At 35.2% G+C, this 24,966-nt stretch overlaps 1 protein-coding gene across 1 annotated transcript in view; it reads left to right on the top strand.

Moving 5' to 3' along the window:
- Positions 1–24,966, top strand: part of PIGK (phosphatidylinositol glycan anchor biosynthesis class K) — a 120,385-nt gene that overhangs the window by 75,092 nt on the left and 20,327 nt on the right. The window contains exon 10 of the mRNA XM_003990242.5: positions 6,478–6,562. Coding sequence (XP_003990291.2) covers positions 6,478–6,562 — 85 coding nt within the window. The remainder of the gene's footprint in view (positions 1–6,477; positions 6,563–24,966) is intronic.

Genomic DNA, 24,966 nt, shown 5'->3' with positions numbered 1-24,966 from the left:
ACAATGTTATGTTTTAATATCTTCTTTCACAAGTTTTTAGTTTGATAATTACAAGAACGGTGATGCTGCAAACTTGGGAGGGGATTTCATTTCAAGGAAATGATACATTAGATTATTGTCTCATTGTATAACCTGTCTTCACGAAAGTAATCTTCATTGACTCTTGGGACCTTTCTGGAGTTGTAATAGCATTCATGTTTGTCTCTATTGACCAATACATTTGAGTTCTTTTCTCCCTCAGAGTATCTCTAAATGTTCAAGAATGTCATAGTGCCCCAGGTTTGTCAGGTATATCTTGCACAACAATATGTGCTGTCAGTGATATGAATGCTTCAGCATTTTTAAAAATACAGTTTAGGGGGCACCTGGGTGGCTCGGTTGAGCGTCCGACTCTTGATCTCAGCTCATGTCATGATCCCACGGTTCATGAGATAGAGCCTTGGTCAGACTCTGCAGCTGATAGCACAGAGCCTGCTTGGGATTCTCTCTCCCCCTCTCTCTCTTCCCCTCTGTCTCTGCCCCTCTCCCCACTCTCAAAAATAAATAAACATTTAAAAAAAATACAGTTTAGAAGTGGAAATTTTTTCATCCTTTTTAGAAGACAATATTGTGTTAGGAAGTTAGTTTCACTATATATGTTTAGTTTCAAATAATTATTTTGAGATACCATGTTCAAGAGGCTATGCTAACTTGGCTAGCTTCCTGTTTTTGATGTTTTGAGAATTTCTTTGTGATTTTGGATTGTGCTAGGTGATGTGTCTTGAATTATTTTATTGATCTTAATTTTTAGTTTGTATTTGGCATAGCACAGTGTCTATGCTTTCCTCTTCTTTTTTGTCGGGTATATATCTGGTGTTTGAAAAGGTGCCTTGGTGTTCTGCTCACAGGAAGCAATGTCATTTTATACACAAATAATCTAATAAAGAATAAAGATTTCACCTGTTTCTGAATCAGATGGCCTCATAAATGGTCATAGTACATAATTTCACAGTATTATCTCAGGAGTGCTTGGAGAGCACAGAAAGATTTTTGAGGGCAGTGGGCATCAGTGACAGAGTAAAAGAGCACAAGATGAAGGTTTGTAAAGACTAACTTTATAGATGTCAGAATTTTTCCAGCAGTATTTTTATTCAGTTATGTAGAGGATTTGGACAGTATTTTGATTTGAGATGGTAGCAACACTGTATTGGATCTAAAACCCTTTTGTAGTATAAATAAATTCCACTTACTATTTTCTACACAGTTTAAAAAAATAGTAAAGTAGGAGCGCCTGGGTGGCTCAGTCAGGTATGTGTCCAACTCTTGATTTCAGCTTAGGTCATGAGCTCACAGTATGTGGGATTAAGCCCCGTGTCAGGCTCTGAATTGACAGTGTGGAGTCTACTTGGGATTCTCTCTGCCCCTCCCCTTCTCTCTCTCTCTCTCTCTCTCTCTCTCTCTCTCTCTCTCTCCCCCCCCCCTCAAATAATTAAGCTAAAAAGAAAGAAAATAGCAAAGTAAAAAAAAAAAAAAAAAAAGAATACACAGCTTTTTCCATGCAGAAATTACTCACTTGTTAAGTTATTTAAGTAGATCTTAGTGAAGGATAGTAGAGAAATTATATCCTTTTAGGAGAGACTCAAAACATTAAAGGAATACTAGGATGGCTTTAAGAAAGAGACCTTACCATTTTGTTAGAGAGAATTCCCACTTCCCTTAGGATGGCAGCCATATGTACATTGAAATTAATATTTGTAGTTTCTTACTTTCTGAATTACACTATAAGCATGAACTACTTGATCAGAGCCCTGAGCTCAGAGGATTTGGGAGATGGGGCTTTGAAAGTGTGGGTGACCTTAGGTGACAATTTGGGGAAAGCACTAATTCTGAGACAATGGAAGATACCTCATAAGGGTGGGGGTTTGTCCTTTGGAGGATTGTTGGTGAAAGGGAAGAAAGAAGCAGCTGAAGACAAGGGTCTAAAAGAAATAAGATAATTTTTTTTAGAAAGACAAATTCTGTATCCACCACTGCCACAAAAAGTACTATTTATTCAAGAGTGTACACTTCACTGTATCCACAGAGGAGGGTGCTCTTGAACTGAGAAACCTAATAAGCTAACTTACCTCTCTTCTCAACGCAACTTGGTACTGATGATCCTGGAGAAAACAAGTACAGATAATCTTTAACAGAAAAAGAAGGCAGGGGTGCCTGGGTGGCTCTGTCGGTCAAGCGTTCGACTTCCGCTCAGTTCATGATCTCATGGTTTGTGAGTTTGAGCCACATCAGGCTCTGTGCTTACAGCTCAGAGCCTGGAGCCTGCTTCAGATTCTGTGTCTCCCTTTCTCTGCCCCTTGCCCCCCCCTCCCCCGCCTCAAAAGTAAATAAACATTTTTAAGAAAGAAAAAAAGAAAAAGAAGCCAGGAGCTTCTATAAAGTTGGTATAAGAAAACAAAATTTAAATAACACCTTTTACACACGCACACACGGGGTGGGGGTAGGGAGAGAGAATGAAAGGAAAAATAAAATTCACAAAACAGAAGAAACCTGAAATACAACACTAGAACATGAATAGCCTATATTAAGCAAGCAATTGCATTATTGAAGAACACCGTGAATCAGAGTTCCAAAACTCACAACTAAAATGTACAAACAACAGGAAGATGTATGAAACAGGAACTGATTGAACTCTGGAAAGAAATCGACAGAAGACAAAAATCATTTTAGAAATGAAAACTAAATCAGAAGGCACCCAAGTGAAGATAGAAATTACCAAAAGTTCAGTAAGAGACATAAAGAATAGAAATGAAAGAGAGTCAAGGAAATGAAACTGAAATAAGAAAGCTAAAAGGATCAGAGAGAGAGAGTGATTGAGAAAATCCAATATATTTAGTTGAAGAAGCTGAACTAGAAAAGCAAGTGGAAAATGAACAGAAATAACATTTAAAATGATAATAAACTTTTCTGAAATAAAAGGAGATCTTCATTTCTATACTGAAAGATCTCCTGTGTGCCTGGGAGAATTGATCTAGAACAACTGACTTAGCTATATCCTATGGATACATGGACATATAGATATGTATTAGACCTTAGAAGTATAAAAAAGACCAAGCCTCCAAGCCAAAACATAAAAATAATTTTAAAATTTAAAATATATTAAAAATGAAACTAGGAGCACCTAGGTGGCTCCAGTCAGTTGAGGGTCCAAATCTTGATCTCAGCTGAGGTCTTGATCTCAGGATTGGGAGTTCAAGCCCTGTGTTGGGCTCTGTGCTGGGCGTGGAGCCTACTTAAAAAAAAAAGTAATAAAGAAAAAATGAAAATAATTAAAATTGAAAGAAAATCAGCTTTGATATCACACTTCTAGCAACGTATAAATTAAGAAAATGATGGAGAGACATTTTTAAGAAGTTAAAAATGAGAAATAATTGTAATTTGTTGTGAAACATTAAGTAAAACACTTCTAAGTCCATAGTGATAAGTGATAACCAAGAGTTCTTGTGAATTGTGCTTGGAATGACTTTTTAAAAATGTCTTGCAGTTATTAAGAAAATTTTCAAACCTACCCTTGGTTGATGCATACTAAAGTGTTTGGATGTGAACTGTCATATCTGCAACTTACTTTCAAATGTTTCAGAAAAAAATAAAACAATAACAAAAAAAATATATAGAAATATGTCTGGAATTTTTCATACCAACTATTTGACATTTTTAAAAAGTCATTCAAAACAAATTGCTAGATTTCCAATATTTTTGTATCTTTTATATTGAGAGACATTTTGTGAATGAAATGTATTCCATCTTATATATTGTTACTTTAGATTTTTGGAATAAACAGGAATGAGTGCTTTTTTCATATTTGTATGTACTCTTAGAAGTACTGAAATGATTTAATCTTTATTCATTTGTTTCAGCAGATATTTATTGAAATTGTAGGAATCAAGGCAGTGGCACCAAACTGTATTGAGTAGTCATTGTATTCTTCCCCTCCACAGACACACAGTAAAAAAAAAAAAAAAAAACAAATACAAATATATGTCGGTTTCACTTAGAAATCTCTTTGATGATGAAGGAAAAAATTTGAGTGATTTTATGATTGAATTGTGGTAGCTATTTATATATCCTTGCTACAAATCCTTTTTGAGATATACGATTTGCAAAAATTTTCTCCCATTCTGTAGGTTGTTTTTTCACTTTCTTGAAGCACAGAAGTTTTAAATTTTGATGATATTTGATGTATCTATTTTTCTTTTGTTGCTTGGTATGTGTTTTATATACCTAAAAATGTAGATAGGCTTTTTAAATATACATTGTGAAATTGAACATTTTAAAATAATGGGGTTTTGATAATGGACTTTTTATTTTATTTTATTATTATGTATTTTATTTTATTTTATTTTATTTTTAATTGTGGTAAAATGTGTTAGTTTGCTAAGGCTGCCATCATGCAGCACTATAGACTGGGTAGCTTAAACAACAGGAATTTATTTTCTCACAATTCTGGTGGCTAAAAGTCCAAGATCAAGGGGTTGGCAGGACTGGTTTCTTCTAAAGCCCTTTCTCCTTGAATTATGGATGGCCATGTCTTCCCTCAGTGTCTTCACTTGGTCTTTACTCGGTCTGCCTGTGTCTTAATCTCCTCTTCTTATAAGGATGTTATCACACTGGATTAAGGCCTACCCTAATGACTTCATTTAACCTTAATTACCTCTTTAAAGACCCTGTCTCCAAATCAGTCTTATCTTGAGGTACTCGTTCAACATACAAATTTTGGGAGGATACAGTTCAGCCCATAACATATATGTGACATAAAATTTACCATTGTAATCATTTTTAACTATCCAGTTCAGTGGCTAAGTACATTAACATTATCATGTAACCATCGTCACTATTTCCAGAACTTTTTCATCTTTCGATACTGAAACTACCCTTTATTTGTTTTAATCTTTACTAGTATTTTTTATTTGAGAGAGAGAGAGAGGAGAGAGAGTGCCACGAGCAGGGGAGAGTGGGGGTGGGGGAGAAAGAGAAAGAGGGAGAGAAAGAATCTTAAGCAAGCTCCACACACAGCACGGAGCTCAGTGGAGCTCGATCCCACAACCCTGGGATCATGAGTTGAGCCAAAATCAGGAGTTGGACGCACAACCAACTGAGCCACCAGGCATTCCTGAAACTACCCTGTAAACAATAATTCTCTGTTCTCTCCTACTTTGCCCCGGCAATCACCATTCTGCTTTTTGTCCCTATAATGCAATGTTTTAAGACAATTTTTTTTTATCATGAGTGAGTCTTCAAAATTCCCCCAAATTAATTACTTTTATACTTATTCTGCAAGGTATACAGATTTTTATCTAGTTACGAGGTTCTTTAAGCTCTTAAATCATAGGCAAAATTTTGTCCTTATTTATATATCTGCCTATTTTTTGGGATAGGTTCCAGATTTCTCATCATCAGATTCCTTAATGGTAGCCCTAGAGACTCAGACTAGTCTCTTTGATTATTTTTCAAGATAAATCAAGGTTAAATTTTTAAAATTCAGTTTTTAAGTCGATAAGTTGCTGTATAATTTATAGATAAAAATGGGTGAATACGTTTAGTTCCTTTTATTTTGAAATCTGATGATTTCCTATTTCAAAAAAGGGTCACTTTTTTAAAAACATTTTTTCTAATTCTCTTCACTTGGGGAGATTTTATTTTTATTTCTACTGTGCACTTTACTATTTTATACTATATTAGGTCTTATTATGTCAACTCTGCATCTCATCGTAAGTGGAGATATTAAAGAAAATATTTTTCAATATAAAATAACAGCCTCTCAGTTATTGTTGTCTTCATTTTATTTACATATTCATTCAGCAAACATTTATTGAGTATTGTAAGTAAACACTGGATATACAAGAAAGACTAAGACATGGTTTTTGTCTTCAGGGAGGTCAAAGTATGTCTTAAACAGGCTTAAATAATTATCTTTGCAGGAAGAGTAAATGAAGGAGGGATTGGTGGTTGGTCCAAACAGGAAACAGAATGCAGAGCATCAGAGAGGCATGGAGCTAAGGCCCACTGGCAGGTGGCCAGTAGTTGGGGATGTGGTTGACAACAACAGACCGTTACCTAGAGGAGGGGTTGCTGGACATGGAGGTTGAATGTGTTCCGAGCCAGGTTTTGAAGTCCTTTAAATACCATATTAAAAAGCACACCCTATAAATAGGAAATTCTTAAATAGTTTTAAGTCTCAGAGTAGAAGACGGAATCCAAGAATATTAGATAATGTTAACTAATCTTATTACGTCGTAATTAAATGCAATTTGAATGTGTTTATGGTTACATCATTTAAAAATTATCACTAGGTGATTTTTCATAGGTTTTCATAAATACTAGTTATTTCAGAAACATTAAGTATAGATTTTTAATAGTTTTCATATTTGGCATATTTAGATATTTGCCATATTTAAAAATAGTATTTACCTTAGTCATGTGTTTTCTAACTCCTTTTTTCAGATATAAGAAAGAGTGGATGGATGAGGAACTAATGGAACCTCTGAAATATGCTGAACAACTTCCTGTAGCTCAGATAATACACCAGGTTTGCTTTCCATTTTATTCTTTTGAAAGAAACAAGATTTTTAATCTTTGAAAAGTAATTGCATTTGTTAGGTTTTTCAGAATCAATGTGCTATAGCTGAAAGGCATTCCAGGCCATCTATCCCTATTTGGACTCCACCTATTACAGTTGAAAGTCTCATTCAAAGCACAATATTAAAAGGCTACTTGCTGTGTATAGTGGAATTCTTATATAAAATACAGGGTAAAATCAGAATTATCTTTTGTTCATTACTTAACAACAAGACTTAATTTCAGAAAACTTTCATTTGAACCATTGTGTATAGTTCTTGTTAGTGACAAGGAGAAAGAGCTGAAAAATTGTCATTTGGTGTAATTTTTTTGAGCAGCTAAAATAAGAAAACAGTCTTTCCTTACTTCCTTCACCCTACCCCATTATCAGCTCTTGTAAAGTGTAATTCTAAATGTCATGTGGGCAGGTTTTTTTTTTTTTTATCCCCAATTATAATGACTCTATTATCCCTTCTGCATAACTATAATCTTAGAGAAGGCAGTGTGGTAGGTATTTAAACTAAGATTTTGTAGTGTGATTTTGATAGCATATAAAGTCTGGCTCTACCCTGGACAGATCCTAATTTTAAATGGTCTGTTGACAAGAGACAAGAGGCATGGCCTTGAGAACTACCTGATTTTTCAGAATCTATAGATTAAAAGCCCTTAAAAATCGGAATGTGTCAGAATTTTAGGATCTGTTCATTATTATTATGAGCCTTTCCATATGTCTTTGTTAACCAAAAGAATTTTCACTTAGCTAATTTGGTTTGATTAGAAGTATTGGTTTGAGCTTATTATAAAAGAAATAGGCTTTTACTTTTAAATGATGACTATAGAGATCTTTTCATTGACATCAAAATTTAATATTAAATTCTATGAGATATTACAAAAAAAAAACAAACAGAAATTTGCTGCCTTGGGAAGCCTATCTGTGTTTGGTAATCAGGTCCAGTTTATATGTCAGGAATTCCCTAGTGTTGTCAGAGCTTAAATGACCTAACAGCCTGCAAATGTCACATTTAAAATTCTGTCTTCATGCCTGACTCTCAGCATAAATGAATTAAACAGCAGAGCAGGCAGCAAGTCAATATGTTCTTAACAGTAAGAGTGAGCAATGAAACAGTTTGTGGTTTGTTCAGAATAGGTAAATAGAATCTGCCCAGAGCAGTTCACCTGGAATAAAATCTGAAACAGGAAACAAGAATTAACCTTTAGGATGGTTGACCAGATGAAATGTCAGTCATATTTTTATAGCATGAATGAACCAGTAAACTATGCTTTATGTAACAGCTGCATTTTGCTATTATACACTGTATGAATTCAAAGATGAAAATTTCTGACCCTGGTGAAAATTTTTATTGTGATATTTTTGGCAATATAAGAAGTTATATTAACTTTAACACTGAATTATAAACATTAGTATAGAGTACCTGAAGTTATAAAATTTAAATTTTGAAGAAATTTTCATAAGTTTTTTTTTTTTTTAATTTTTATTGAATAAGATTAATTGTGTTCTCAAGGGGTAATCAGGAATGGACACTGTTAAACCAGACTCTTATTTATTCTTCTTGTTATTTCATTTTATTGACAGTACTACAATTGTAGGACTGTTACCATTATGTGTCCAAGCAATCTTTAAGAAATATATAAATTCTGTTGCTAGAAGTTCACTACAGGTGAATTATTTGAAAGCAGTTTCTTTCCTGCAAGAGAATAGTAATACATGTGATAATTAGGTTCACCCAGTCCCTCAAAAGCTTTTTAATCAGTACTATATCCACATTATGGCATAATTGTTGTATATGTGTAACCTCTACTGTTAACTCTTCTTATACGATAAGTAACTATTTTCCTCTAATCTTGAATCATGCTTAATTTATGCCTGTTTTGGAGCATGTACCATTTCTGTTTGAAATAACATGCTTTATTCACATGCCTTTCATCATCTCTTATTTGAGATCTCTTATTTCAGGACACTCTTGATTTCTTGATATTCCTTTCAGCATCTTACCTTGTGCCGTGTATGCGTTTACCTGAATGGCCAGATATGTATTTTTAATGGTTCACTGAGAGCCAGCAGCACCTCTTTTCCTTACTGCCAAGACATGAGAAGCCAGAGCCTGTCACTAGTAGCGTAGTTTAGAAGCTGTAGGAGAGGAGGCGCAGGGACAGGGACTGTAATATGAGGAGCAACGTGAGAAGTGGAAGAGAGAGTAATGGGTCTCAGTATTCTGAGTAATTTCTTGTGTACGTTACTTAAATAGCATTTTACAGTCAGGAGCTAAGTAAGATTCTCAGTGATGCCATTTTATACTGCCAAATAATTTCCATTTTTTAAGGGTCCTAGCAAATATAATAGTACATCTAGGTAACACAGAGATTCAAGTTATAAACAATAGAATTAATAAAAGAATCTGGTAAGATAGCCAGATATAAGATAAGTAAAACTGATAGCTTCTCTGTATTTACAGTAAGCACAAAGAATGGAAATGGAAAAAAATTTCTTTCACAACAGTGAGAAAGAACTATAAAATACTTAGGGGGTACCTGGGTGGCTAAATCGGTTAAGCATCTGACTTAGGCTCAGGTCATGATCTCATGGTTAGTGAGTTCGAGCCCAGCGTTGGTCTCTTTGCTGACAGCTCAGAGCCTGGAGCCTGCTTTGGATTCTGTGTCTCCTTCTCTCCGCCCCGCCCCTGCTCACGTTCTGTCTGTCCGTCTCTCTCTCTGAAAAATAAACATGAAAAAAATTTTTAAATAAAATTTAATTAAAATACTTAGGAATAAATTTAACAAGTAAAGCACAGGACCTGTATAATAAGAAATATAGAAACACACCATGCTTCATAAACGGAAAGGCATACCAGTACTTGGTGGGTGCAGGGAACTTAATGCCATAAAAGTAAAATTTCTTCCAAATCAGCAATCCTAATTAAAATGGAGGCAAAATGACTTTTTTAATGTTAAGAAAAAATTGACCACATAGTTCATATGGAAGAACAAATGTCTAATAGTAGCTAAAAGGGAGATGGCCTTACCAGAACACAGCCACTTGAATTAGACACACATGGTATGGACAAAGGAATAGACAAATGGATTAGTGGAATACAATGGTGGAGTGTCTTTCAAACTTCATTCATTACAATTCACAATAAGAAATGCATTTTACATGCATTATGACCCTTGATGTATGTGTTTATATGTTTGTGTTAGAAATAAAAATTGCATGATATATTTACCCTCATTATGTATGATGCATACTGATATTTTGTTTTTCTATTTTATATTTTTAAAAGTCCAAATAAAGCCTACTAAGTTGATTTTAAAAGCGGCAAGTAGTCCTGACCTGTGATTTGAAAGATATTAAAATAGATAATCCAGGGGCGCCTGGGTGGCGCAGTCGGTTAAGTGTCCGACTTCAGCCAGGTCACGATCTCGCGGTCCGTGAGTTCGAGCCCCGCGTCAGGCTCTGGGCTGATGGCTCGGAGCCTGGAGCCTGTTTCCGATTCTGTGTCTCCCCCTCTCTCTGCCCCTCCCCTGTTCATGCTCTGTTTCTCTCTGTCCCAAAAATAAATAAACGTTGAAAAAAAAATTTAAAATAGATAATCCAAAGAAAAAATTCATTTTATTTCATTATTTAATATATGATTAAGACGATATATCATTTCAGTAGAAAACTGCTTAAATTTCTAATTCATACTGTATATGATGTAAGTTTTCTATAGATTAAAGACAGAGTAAAATAAATAAAAATTTTAGAAGAAAATCTAGGCAACTGCATTTTAATCTGGAAGTAAGGTAGAATGTTTTAGTGAACACAAAACCCGAAAGATATGTTCAGCTCTATAAAAATAGAGTATTGTGTACAACACAAAATGCCACAACATTAAAGGACTAATGTTAGAATCAAGACAAAATGTTTACAAAGAAGACAAAAGTAAATTAGTTAATATCCAAAATATACACAAGACTCTTAGAAGTTTATAAAAGCAAACAAAACAACTCAGTAGACAAAAAAGACAAAAGAGATGAAAAACAATTCAGAGAAAACAAACCTAAATTACCAATGGACGAAAGGAAAAAGTCTCAAACTCAGTAAGGAACTGCGCATTACAAAGTCAGTGAAACGATTTTTTGTCCTTCAAATTGGCAAAAATTAAAAAGACACTTTAGAAAAACAGTTTGACAGTTCCTCAAAAGGTTAAATGTAGAGTTACCATATGACCTGGTGATTCCAACCTAGGTATGTAAAAACATACATCCACACAAAAACTTATACAGCAGCATTATTCATAATAGCCAATAATTTGTGGAAACAGCCCAAATGTTCATCAACTGATAAATGGATAAGTAAAATAAGTGTTTCCATACATGGAATATTATTCAATGATAAAAGGGAATGAAGTACTGATATATGCTACAACATGGATGAACCTTGAAAGCAGTATGTTAAGTAAATGAAGCCAGTCATAGAAGACCACATATTGTATGGTGTCATTTGTATGAAACGTCAAGAATAGGTTAATTTATATAGAGAGAAAGTAGATTAGTGGTTGCCTAGGACTGGAATGAGGTAGGGAAATGGGGACTCACTTCTGAATGGGTACGGGTTTCATTTTTTGGAGTGACAAAGTTGTTCTAAACTTAGTGGTAATCATTGCAAAGCTCTGTGAATATACTAAAACTGTTGAATTGTACATTTTAAAAGTACAAATTTTACATTGTCTGAATTATATCTCAATTAAGGTATTTTAAAAATTAAAAACGTCCATTTCTGGCAGAGACGCTAGGAAAAACGTATGTGTATACCTTGTTGCTAGATACCGAAATCATTTCTTTTTATAAGGTCATCTTGTAACATCTCTTCACATTAAATATATACAGTATACCCTTCAACCTAATAGTTCCACTCATGACAATGTAGCCTGTACTACTAATCTATAAATAAAAGTACTAGCATATAAGAATCTCAGTACAGCAACATTTATATCAGCCTTGCATGTGGCCACAACATACTGGAAACAATGTGAATGTTCCTCAGCAGAGTTGATACAGTGTGTATGATTTTTAGAAGCCACAATTTGGTAAAGCAAATATATATTTTTTCCATATTTTCTGATAATTGGATGTATTTTCATATCAACTGACCTCTTTCCTTTCCTCTTGGCTATTGATAGAAAGTTTAATCTAGTCATTCACACCCTGGATTTACTCCTTCTTCCACTCCTTCCTGGGATGATGAAATCACAGTTTAGGTAATAGGGACTAGTTGATATGGCTTCATGGCGCTGAGAGATTCAAAGTGTACCGACTGACGTATACTGTTACATTGTGTTGTTTGGGAGTGGCGTCACTCCCTCTGGTAATCACTGAGGTGGTTGGTGTGCACAGCACATCTGTTAATCCTTCCTAAGGATTGTGCATGGTTGCAGAGTGCTAACAATGGTAGAGGAAGAGATCTGAATTGACAGTGGGAAAGACCAGCTCCTTATTTGTTGTCATTCCTCTTCTATCTTTTTAACCCTCTTCCCAACTTTCTTCCTCTTCTTTCTTGCCCCTGTTTCCTTCTGAGTCCTGTAAGCTAAAGTTATGTACATTGTTTGCAAATGTTGGTGAAGTTTGTTAGTATTTTCATTGGACAGTGCATTAAATGCAGCGTCTGATACATAGTAGACACTGGACAAGTATGGTGACTATTGATTATTGAATTTAAGGGTCTTGACATGCTAAGAAGCTAAATGAGTTAAGGGATCTCCAAAGGTCACTAAGAGGTAGCTTGTTGGCAGACCTATTTATGATTTTCAGGTTCCTTTCATAGCCAACAATGGTGGTATTGATTAAACATGTCTGAGTACATATGTAGATTGTAAGATTCATTGTATTAATAATTTAGGCATTCAAGTGCCCTACAACAAAATTTTAAAAGTACAAATCATAGGAAAATATAAATTGCAGGGGTGGCTCAGTGGCTCAGTTGGTTATGCGTCTGATCTCAGTTTTGGCTCAGGTCATGATCCCACAGTTTCATGAGTTAGAGCCTCACATCTGGCTCTGTGTTGGCATCAAGGAGCCTTCTTGGGATTCTCTCTCTCCCACTCTCTCTGCCCCTCCCCTGCTCACTCTGCCTAACAAAAAAAAAAAAAAAAGAGAGAGAGAGAGAGAGAGAGAGAGAGAGAGAGAGAGAGAGAAAACGTATAAATTGCAATTACTGATATAAGGGGCATTACTATATAGGAAACTACAACTAATGCTTTTAAGGATTTATGAAGTTTGTTAGGACTTAAAAATATTATGAAGAAATAGAAACACACACACAAAGAAAGTAGTTTGGTTAACCTTGTATGCTTATATTGATAATTTCTCTTTAAAGGTGATTATTTTTCTCTTAATTTGTTTACTAGGAAAGCAGGTATAGAACTATGTTACTGAGACAGATATGGAGAGAAATGGATTATTTTCCCATATAAATTATTTTATATTTATGTCACTAATGTTAATTTTAAAGTTGAACCACTTCAAAAATAGCCTAAATTTAAGATTAAGATTGAAATAGGGGCACCTGGGTGGCCCAGTCGGTTAAGTGGCTGACTCTTGATTTCAGCTCAGGTCACATGATCTCACATTTCGTGAGTTTGGGCCCCACACTGGGCTCTGTGCTGATAGTGCGGAGCCTGCCTGGGATTCTCTCTCTGTTACTCCCCAACTTTCATGTACGCTCTCCCTCTCAGAATAAATAAATAAGCAAAAAAAAAAAAAAAGATTTGAAATATATGACTATGCTATGGTACATTCATTTCACTTTAGTTTGTAAAGGTAAGTTGAATTACCACCACGTGGAGTTTAGTGAATGATAAAATAATGACAACTAGGGATTTAAAAAAATAATCAGAAAAAAAATTAAAATTAAAATTAAAATTAAAAAAAAAATCAGACACAAAGTCTTTCCAAAAGAGAAATTTGTATGTAGTTAGGAATGTATATTAGCATAGTCTCAAATACAGATGTTACTTAAGGTTGCTTAGAAGTAAAATATTTTAGAAATGTACTGAAAAATGAAAAGGTCAGTAATGAATGAATATGTGTAATTTAACTAATTATAACACTTTTTTTTTAGTCTCATCTAGTTAGGCATGTGTTTTATTTTTAAGATTGTGTGTCAAGAATCAATTTTAGTTAGCCCTGGCAGATATTAAAATATCTAGGCCTATACTGTTTAGATATACAGAATGACACTATTGCAAAAATGTAGGTGAGTCTTATGCATAGAATAAATAGTTCACCTAGCTATCCTAGAAACCTCAGTCTGTATCGAGATTATACAAATGGTAAAGGTCCCATCATAGACCAGTGGGAAATTAAAGAACTATTTAATAAATGATGCTAGGACAGTACAGAAGTATTTGGGGGGGCGTTAGATTCTTGCTTTATAACATATGGAAGAAGCAAATTCTAATCAGATTATAGATCAATACAAAAAATGGAAAATACCAAAATAATGAAAAAGTATACTGGTAAATATTTGTAGGTAAGAACTTTCTAAGCATGGAACATTATGAAAGAAAATTGACATATTTGACTTTGTAAAATGTAAAAGTTGTGTGCATCAAAGTGAAAAGGCAAATCTCAAGGTAGAAAAATATTTTCCTTACACAATTAACATCTTTAAATACCACTTTTACAACGTGATAAGGAAAAACACCTAGCACTCCAGTAGAAAAGGAGCAAAGAACTTACATAGACATGCCTCAACGTTGAAATAAAAATGGCTAACAAACTGACGAAAACTTGTTAATATTCATTAGTAATCTAAGAATTGTTCATTTCAACCATAAAGTACCACTTCAAATAATTTCTTATGGGGTGCCTGGGTGGCTCAGTCAGTGGTCCAACTTCAGCTCAGGTCATGATCTCACGGTTCGTGAGTCGAGCCCCACATCCGGCTCTGTGCTGACAGCTCAGAGCCTGGAGCCTGCTTCAGATTCGGTGCCTCCCTCTCGCTCTGCCCCACCCCTGCTCATGCTCTCTCTCTCTGTCTCTCGCTCTCAAAAATACAGTAAATATTTTAAATTTTTTTCTTTAATTTCTTATATTAGCAAAGACACGAAAAGTGGTAATAGTAATGACAAAGCACACGCGCTACTAGAGAGGAGTGTACGTTGGCACAAATCATGAAAAATGTAGTAATTTGTACTAAAATTTATAAATATGTTTATGAGCTATGTTTAAAGAACATGGCCAGTTGAGTGTATATGTTTATTCTCCTTCCTGAAAAATCCTGATAAAAGTGACAGTAAAGACATAAAAATATATAAACTCCAAAAGACAAAGAAAATGTAAGAGGAGAGAATAGCACACAAGAAGTAGTAAAAATTGGAAGAGGAAATAGAGTTGAACAAATGGTAACCAACTTAGCAGAATGGAAGAGCTGAGCCCTACTTCCATCATGGGGGAGACCTGTAAGAGCAAGCCAATTTGTACTGTAGAACCGTGGGAAAGCGGGCACCAGGCATATCACAGGTTGGGTGCAAAAAGGAACTGCCAAAGTCCTCCTCCTCTTTAGTTCCCAGAACACTGGCATTTATGCGTATATACTATCAGGTAGAAGGTGGATAATTTCTGCCTGAATATACTAGTCTAATAGAGAATGTACATTTTGACATTTGCAGGATCCCAGTTTAATAGCCAAGTCCCACTGGTTTATCCCACTGGTAGGCCCAGTGGTTGATAAATGCTGCTGATGCATGATTGGTGTTTTATTTTTTCACTCTAACTATGAATATACAACTAAGAATTATCAGACTTTTAAAGAATATCCTTATTTTGAAAGACAAGAATCAAAATAAGCAAACGGAAAAGAAAATTTAATCACCACCACTTTAGAAAAAAATGAGAAGACATTTTATTTATGAAACAGGATACTATATAGAAAAGGAATATTCGGAAAACAAAGAAGAGCTCTTGGAAATTAAAACTATGAGAGTAGGGGCACCTGGGTGGCTCAGTTGGTTGAGCATCTGACTCTTGATTTTGGCTCGGGTTTTGATCTCACATTTGTGAACCCTGCATTCGGCTCTGCACTAGGTGTGGAGCATGCTTAACATTCTCTCTCCACCTACCACTTGTGCGCGCTCTCTCTCTCTCTCTCTCTCTCTCTCACATCTTAAAAACAAAAACAAGAACAAAAACAAAACCAACTATGAGAGTAGAAATAAAAATATCAACAGAAAGTTTTGAGGGCAAAATTGAGGAAATCTCTCAAAAGGTAGGACAAAGAGACAAAAGGGAAAGTGAAGAAAAAGGGTAAGAAAATTGGAGGAATAACTGTTGGCATACAATTCTATATGAGTCTCTCATATTTCTGCACATCTAGTGAGCAGAGACGCTTAGAAAGCTTTTTTTTTAAATTTTTTTTTTAACGTTATTTATTTTTGAGACAGAGAGAGAGCATGAATGGGGGAGGGTCAGAGAGAGAGGGAGACACAGAATCGGAAACAGGCTCCAGGCTCTGAGCGGTCAGCACAGAGCCCGACGCGGGGCTCGAACTCACAGACCGTGAGATCATGACCTGAGCCGAAGTTGGACACTTAACCGACTGAGCCACCCAGGCGCCCCAGAAGCTTTTTGTTCTAGACTATCTTGTCAAAGGTGTTTGTATAGTGAACAGTCTTGGAAGACAAATAGTGACTGTCTCAGGAGCAAAAGGCAGATTTGTTTGCTCTACAGTAAAATAAGGATAAGGTCTCCCTCTAGGGCAAAGTTTGGTCAGATGTGTTGCAGCTTCTTATAAAAAATTTAGAATTTTCAAATCTGAGGATTTCCTAATCTGTTATATAAACTTATTATGTGCATAGCATCTGCCTAGGCCTGCAACTGCATTGTCCCCCATGGGACTTGGGAGGCAAGGAGAACTGGCAGAAACATGAAGAAGCTCATGCTGCTGTGAGCAATAAAGTCCTTTATCTCTGACCCAAGAGTCTCATGTCTTCTGCCAGTATCCATGAAACTTTTCTAGGCCCACCTGTTACCATGGAAGCAGGGTAAAATTTCATACCCTTTATGGTTTTAGACAATAATTAATAAAATCCAATGTCTGACTAATAAAAGTACTAGAAAAACAGGACAGAAAAATAGAGGGGAGGATATATTAAGAAATAATAGAAGAAAACTTTTCCAGAACTCAGTGTTTTACCAAGTGATCAGTACTGTGAAACAAATAGACCTCATTCCAAGGAACATCATTTTGAAATTTTAAAACAGTAAAAAACAAAAAGGAGACTCTAAAAACTTCCAGAATGGGAGGTGGGAAAAGGCCATGATCAAAAGAACAATAATCAGTGTCATCATCACACTTCTCAATAGCAACACTTAAAACAAGAAAGCAGTGGAATGATATCTTCAAATTATGTGAGAAAATATTTCCAATTCAAGATTCTATTCATTGCTAAGTTATCCCTTCACATACCATGGTATAGGAAAGATAGTCAAAGTTTCAAAAAAAATTTTTTTTCATCCTTTCTCAAGAAGTTACTGGATGATTTATTGAATGAAGAGATAAGCCAAAAAACCTGAAAACATACCATCCAAGACACAAGAGATTGACTCATCAACATGAGATAGTCGTAAAGCTCCCAGATTAATGATGGTGAAAGGAAATCTCTGGTGACAGCCATATAGAATAGAAGCCATATTCTTTAAATAACAGACTATTCAATTATATGCCTCAGGAAAACTGGCAGAAAAAGAGTATGAACTAGAGCAGGATGGTGTAGTGCTCCAAGATGATTGTCCGTGGGACCAGTAGAATGATGATAAAATATCTGATGTGTTTAACCATACTAAGAGAAGGTTTAGTAATATCTTAAGAGTATAAGCTACACAGAAAATTAAGCCAATAGGGAGTTGAAGTAACTATTAACTTCAGGGGGGAAAATTGTATATAAAAAAGATCAGAATGTATTTTGTGGCTCAACTCAAACAATAGTTGCATAGTTATAATAATGCAACAGTTGACTCTTTTACTAGAAATTTTAACATAAAGATATAGGGAAGATAGGAAGAAGAGAACTGGTGGGGGAAGGGAAGAATAGGGAGCATGATGATGTCAAGGAACAGATTTATCTTGCATAGGAAATCAGGAAATACAATGTGTAGGATTGTAAAACAAAATAGTGATATAAGCATATTTTCTAGAAATATTAGAGATAAATACCAGAAGAAGCTCTTAGATAACTACTTAAGATAACTACTTAATCTACTTAGATAACTCTAACATGATTAATTCTGAGGCAGGAGAATTGAAGGTGAAGTAGCAATGGAATTGTTATTTTTTGTTATGAAGCCCATGTTAGTTGTTAGCGTCTAGAACAATGTTTAGGCAATACTTCCCTAAATATAGAAATTTACTAAAAAGAAAAATTAAATTAAAAACAACAAAGAAAAGTCAATGGAATCCTAAGTTGTTTCTTTGAAAAGATAAAATTGATAATAGCTAGCCTGAACAAGAAAATAGAGAAGAAGTACCAAATCAAGAATTAAAGAGGGAACATCACTACAACCCCTTTAGAAATAAAAAAGATAGGGGTGCCTAGGTGGCTCAGTCGGTTGAGCATTCAACTCTTGATTTTGCCTCAGGTCATGATCCCAGAGTCGTGGGATCAAGCCCCAGATTGGGATCCACGCTGAGCGTGATTCTCTGTCTCTCTGCCCCACTCCCCTGCTCGCACTGTCTCTATAAAAGAAGGAAAAGCAAACCAAACAAGCAAGAAAGGGAGTAATCAAAAAGATTATAAGTAAATTTTATGAAGACCTTTATCCCAGCAAATTAGTTGATTACAGTGAAATGGACAAATTCCTAGAAAAAATACAAATATTAAAGTGACCCAAAAAGAAACAGAAAAGTTGAATAGACCTTTATCAAGTCAAGTAAGAGAATTTGTAAATTAAAATCTTATCACAAAGAAAAGTCTAGACCCTGATGGTGTCAGTGGTGAATTCTATCAAACATTTACATAAAAAATAATACACAATCTCAGAAAATTGAGGAGAGGGGAATGCTTCCCATCTCATTTTATGAGGCCAGTATACCCAGATATCAAAGACATCACAAGAGAAGAAAACCACAGATCATGAGGGATATCCCTCATGAACATAGACACAAAAACTGTAACAAAGTATTAGCACAGAAACAAGAGACAACTTGTATAATAAGATCAAGCAGCTAGTCTATGGTAAAGCCAGTATTTAAACCTGGACATTCTAGCATGGGAGCTTGTATTCTTATGTACACTTGACTACATTGTGCTATGAAAGTAACAAAGATAAGGTGTGAATGCAGTAAATGCTGACTAATTTAAACCTCCAATGAGTCTGTTCTTGGTCCTGATGATTATTGTCCCCTTTTGTGAAATTAAATTTAGCTTATATTTCAGCCTGTTTCTATATTAGACCAGTTGTGTGTGTGTATGTGTGTATGTGTGTATATATATATATATATGTATATATATATATATACACACATATATACACACATACATATATATACACACATATATATATATACATATATGTGTGTGTATACATATATATACATATATATATTTGTATATATACATATATACACACATACATATATATACACACACATATATATATACATATATGTGTGTGTATACATATATGTGTGTGTGTGTATGTGTATACATACATGCATGATTTAAACATTTTGATTAGAGACCTTTCAGTAGATGCTTTCCTGGGATTTAGATATTTAAGATATGGGAGAGATTCAATTCTGGGACATAACAACATGAAACAGTTTTATCTTCTTCATTATTTCAGGATCCTCCATCTAAGGCAAAGGTTCTTTGTAAACAAAGGTCCAAACCCATGTATGTTTTTAAAAACTTCAACTTACTCAAATGTTATATATCAGTGAATACTTTGCTTTAACAGAGATATATTACCCACTGTTCCCTGCCCCCCACTGTGTTCTTGTCCACATTCCAGGGTTTCTCTGGGTCCCCCTATTTCAATTATAAGGCTTCTTGCAGTCCTTTCATATTTTTAAAGATTAGTAGATTGCAAGACCTCTATTTGTTAATACATCTCTGCACAGTATACATGATGATGGTACATTTTAACCTTACTGGTCTCTTTCATTCAGACAGCTGCTCAAAAAATTACCGTAGAGCTCTGTATCCATTAAAGGTTAAGTTTACTAGAGGCAAGGTACTGGAGAGTGGCCTGTCAGGTCCTAGGTTTTTTTTGCTTTTTTGTCCTTTAATTTTAATTTTTTTTCTTTTTAGAAAGAGAGCGAGACAGACAGTACGAGTGGGAGAGGGGCAGAGAGGGAGACACAGAATCTGAAGCAGGCTCCAGGCTCTGAGCTATAAGCACAGAGCCCAATGCGGGGCTCGAACTCATGAACCGTGAGATAGTGACCTGAGTTGAAGTCGGATGCTTAACTGACTGAGCCAGCCAGGCCCCCCTGGTGGATCCTAGTTTAAAACTTAGAAGGTTATCTTGCAAATGTTTCATCTGTGCTTTGTTAATTACTTTTTAATCCTAGATAAAATTTTTTCCAGTATAACCAGTCTGTATAGTGTCCTGGTATGTCCATTGTTTCTCATTATGCAGGACTGGTCTGGGCATCACAGAATATTTGGCATTCCTGGTGCTTCCAAGCACTTCTCAGTTATTATGATACCAAGCAACACTCTTACCTTTTCTGAACAGTCTCCCCTCTCATGGAGGGCAAGTCCTCAGGTTGAGGACCACTGCAGGTAATTATTTGCAGTGTATGCCCATAGAATGTTTATTTGTCTCATGTCATCTCTTAATCTTATACTTGTGATATTTCAAAATATGTGTAATTATAATCTCTGCTCACTTTTCTAAATTCTGAGATGTCTTGGACTCTGAAATTCTAGCTTCTGTCATGACATGACATGGAGTTGGATCATTTTTCAGTTCTGTCCTCACTTATGATAACTCTTCTTCATTGTGTTTTACTGTAGCTGTTTTGGCATTTTAATGTTTTTCTATTCCAATAATACCTCATTATAGGTAAACTTTATTAAAGGTTGACTGAAATGTCTATCAAATAGAAAATCTGACACTTTTTTAGAAATGTGCCTATTGAATTATCGATATCTGGAAGCTCATGAAAAGGTTGCTGATTCCTTATCACTCTCACTGCCTAGGGACTGGCTAACATTGCTTTAAAATCTTACAGAGCTTTCCCTAATCATTGCAAATTTAAAACGGAAGTCTAATGGAAAATAATATACTGTTCATTTATTTTTATTCAAATTATAAGGCAAGTAATAAAAATTAAACTACTTGAAGGTCATATGCTGTTCTTTTAATATCAACTGGGATATGATTTTAAATTCATATAAATTAACCTCTGCTATCATATTATAACTTACGACAGTCACTTCCAAAATGTCACTTTTCAAGGGAGAAATGAAATAGTAAAGCTGTTTGAAAATAGTGATCAATATTTCAATACTGATATTTTACCTTTACGTAAGTTTGAAAACTTTTGTGCATTTATAAACTTGTCACCATAGTTTCTGATATATTAAATGTCTATATTAGAAGTGAAAAATATGAGGGGCACCTGGCTGGCTCAGTCACAGGAGCATGTGACTCTTGATTTCAGGGTCATGAGTTTGAGCCCCACGTTGGGTGTAGAGGTTACTTAAATAAATAAGTATTAAAAAAAAAAGGAATTAAACAATGTGAGCTTCATTAGTCAGTAAGTATTCCAAAGTAAAAAACCAAACAGATACCATTTTTCACCAAATTTGTAAAAATTTCTAAAATAAGAATAGTTGATATTGGTGAAGAGGCAGTGCAATGGGCATGCTCATAAATTGCAGATGGGAATGTTAGTTAATATAGCCTTTGTGGACAATAGTTTGTTAGTGTATGTATTTATAAATAATAATAGCAATTCTACCTCTAGGATTTTATTCCAGAAGAAGGAATTAGATTAGGACAGATTTATGTTTAAAGCTGTTATGTTTGCTACAGCAATTCTTAGGAAACAACGTAATGTAATAGACTGAACTAGAATTGAATCCAAGCTCCACCATTTAATAACTGCCCAGTCTTGGGCAAGTCTTTTAATCGTTCTTTTGCAAATCATCCTTTGAAATATGATGATACTGATGACAATGACAACAATAACAACAGTGAAGACAACAGACAACTTCATGTGGATAAAATGCTGCTGAATATGTCTAGTTAGGTCCCTGTCCTATTTTCCATGGCATACATTTCAAGTATTTGCTAGTCTTTATGCCTCTACCTCATTCTGTCCCCTTTAATGTTAAGCTTATGACTTAGGATCCAAAGTCTGGAGAAAAATGAGGTCATTAGGCAAAAACATTGTTAGTATACCTTTCCTATACCTTCAGACTCATTTGTGTCTTCATGAGTCTTTATCTTTTCTGTCCATCTCAAAGGAAGAAGTGTGTGAATTGTATCAGGGATACCTTGCTTACACAATCAGGAACCTCGTTCCATCAGCTATACCTCTCTCTCTTGTCTTTACAGTCTCCACTGTTGACCTAGGTGTTTTAAGTCCTTAAAACAGTCTTCCTCAGTTCAGCTTTCCCTTCAAGCTTTACTTTTTTCTCCTTTTTCTCTTGTTGATGTTTTAAAAGTAAACTAGCTCTCAACAATATAAAAACAATCAATCCAGTTAAAAAATAAACAAAGGACTTGAATAGACATTTCTCCAATGATATACAGGTGACCAATATGCACATGAAAAGGTGCTCAGCATCACTAATCAATGGGAAAATAAAGTCAGAACCACAATGAGATACTTTTTCATACCCATTAGGATGGCTGTTTGAAATGAAATGAAATGAAATGAAATGAAATGAAATGAAATGAAATGAAATGAAATGATGAAATGAAATGAAATGAAATGAAATACAGTAAATCATGAGGATGTAGAGAAACTGGAACCTTCGTGTACTGCTAGTGGAAATGTAAAATGGTACAACCACTATGGAAAATAGTATGGTGGTTCCTCCAAAAATTTAAACAGAGGGGCACCTGGTGGCTCGGTTGAGCATCCGACTCTTGATTTGGGCTCAGGTCAAGATCCCAGGGTTGTGGGATTGAGCCCTGTGTTGGGTTCTGCACTGAGTGGGGAGCCTGCTTGGGATTCTTCCTCTCTCTTTCCCTTTGTCCCTGTGCCCCATTTGTGCTCTCTCTCTCAAATTAAAAAAATAAAATTTTAATATAATTACTGTATGAGCCAGCAGTTGTCCTTCTGAGTATAATAAGCAAAAGAATTTAAAGCAGAAAATGAACAGATACTCATATCCCAAGATTTATAGTAGCATTACTCATAACAGCCAAAAGGTTGGAACACCCCAAATGTCCATCGATAAATAGATTTTAAAAAGTGGCATATACATACAATGGAATATTATTTAACCTTAAAAAGGAAGGAAATTCTGGCACATGCTTGAGCCTTGAAGATGTTATGCTAAGTAAAGTAAGCCAGACACAAAAGTACAAATGTTGTACGATTCCATTTACAGGAAGGACCTATAATGGTCAAATTCAGACACAGAAAATAGAATGATGGTTGTCACTAGGAGCTAAGCGAGGAAAGACTGGTGTTGTTTAATGGGTAAAGAGTTTCAGTTTGGGAAGATGAAAAAGTTCTGGAGTCGGATGGTGGTACAACAGTATGAAGGTACTGAGTGCCACTGAACTGTACACCTAAAAATGGATAAATTGGTAAACTTTATGTTATGTTTAGTTTATCACAATAAAAAAAATAAACTAGCTCTCTTCATTTCCTTATTCCCCTTTCTTTTTCAAGATACGTTATTGTACTGCTGGTACTTCAGCAGCTGCTCTATAACTCTTCTTGGAAAGTTTACTAAAATTCCTTAATTTTCACATCCTCCTCATCTTTGATTTCTTTGTGGTATTCACCTCTGTTAATTAATCTCTCTGAAACCTTTTTTCTTTGCCCTCGGACCATCATCACTGTATGGTGGTTTTCCTCCAGTGTCTCTGATCGCATCTTTTGAAAATCTGTTGCTGATCCCTTCCTAGATCTGTCTCTAGGATTCTGTCACTTTTACAAATTCCTACTGGACATGAACTCCCTACTGTTTGATCTACCATAATGGTTTTCAAATATTCATATGCCAGTGATCCCCCGAATAGCCTCATCTCCTTGAGTTGCAGAACAGTCTCTTATTGTCTGTATGACAGCTCCACCTAGATCTTCAACACATTGTTGAACAGAATTCACCCTTTCCTAAAGGGCTCTTCTATTATGTTTTATATCTCGATGCCACTGTATCTGCAGTAATGTTGCTTCAGAAATCTTGGGCTTTTTTTTCTCTCTCTCTCTCTCTCTCTCTCTGTCTCTCCCCCCTCCTTCTCTTTCATCTTCTCTTCCTCCTTCTCTCTCTCTCTCTTTATCCCTTCTTCTCCCTCTCACAACATTCGTATATATTGGTTTTTATTCCTATTTATTCTATCCCTTAAATATCTCTTAAATTCTTCTGCTTTTCATATTTGTTGTGCACCTGCAAGTAGGTGCAAAACATATTTTACAGTTAATCGTAATTATCATCAGAAAATAGTACCATTGAAAAAGTTATCACTCCCATTTTGTGCACAGACAAACTGAGGCTCAGAACAGTAACTTGCCTAAGATCTTCCATCGCGTAAGTGACAGAACCAGAATTTGGATGTAGGTCTGTTTGACTTCAAAAACCTTCCTCTTAACCCGTATGCTATAGTACCTCCTATGAACATTGTAAAAGTTCTTACAAAGGAACTTTGTCCCCAGAGAATGAGATGAATGAGATGTCAATAGATGTAATGCTTGTTTTGGTTAGTTGAAACCATATTTTGGAAGAACTAAATATCAATAGTTCAATATTCAGCACATGAATATCTACTTATTTTAGAAATTGGCCTTCACAATTCTGTTCCGGATTTCCTTCTCCACCCCAGTTGTCCTTGGCTCCTCAATGAGGGCTTGAAACAGGGTAAAAATCTGAAAGGATGTGAGTACAAGAAGTGACAGGAGAAGGTGCTAAAGGTTAGTTTTACTCACTTAAAATTTACCTATAGTTGACTCACTCGAATCAAGAGGAAAGTCTGTCTTACGTGGTCACCTGATCTGAGGGTCCACCTGGTCTGAAGGATTAATTCTGATAGTTCACCAATATTAAGAATTTAATAGCCTTTTGTGACCTATCCTGATCATCTAACAACCATTTATAAGAAGCTTTTCAAAAACATCTTTTCCGATTTCCATAAAACTGATGATAAAAAGGACATTTGGAATATAATTCATTCACTGTTTGCCTGTAC

The sequence above is a fragment of the Felis catus genome, chromosome C1, assembly GCF_018350175.1.
Source record: "Felis catus isolate Fca126 chromosome C1, F.catus_Fca126_mat1.0, whole genome shotgun sequence".
NCBI classification, from domain to species: Eukaryota; Metazoa; Chordata; class Mammalia; order Carnivora; family Felidae; genus Felis; species Felis catus.
Note: the sequence above shows the minus strand (reverse complement) of the source record. Positions and strands in the feature narration are given on the sequence as shown.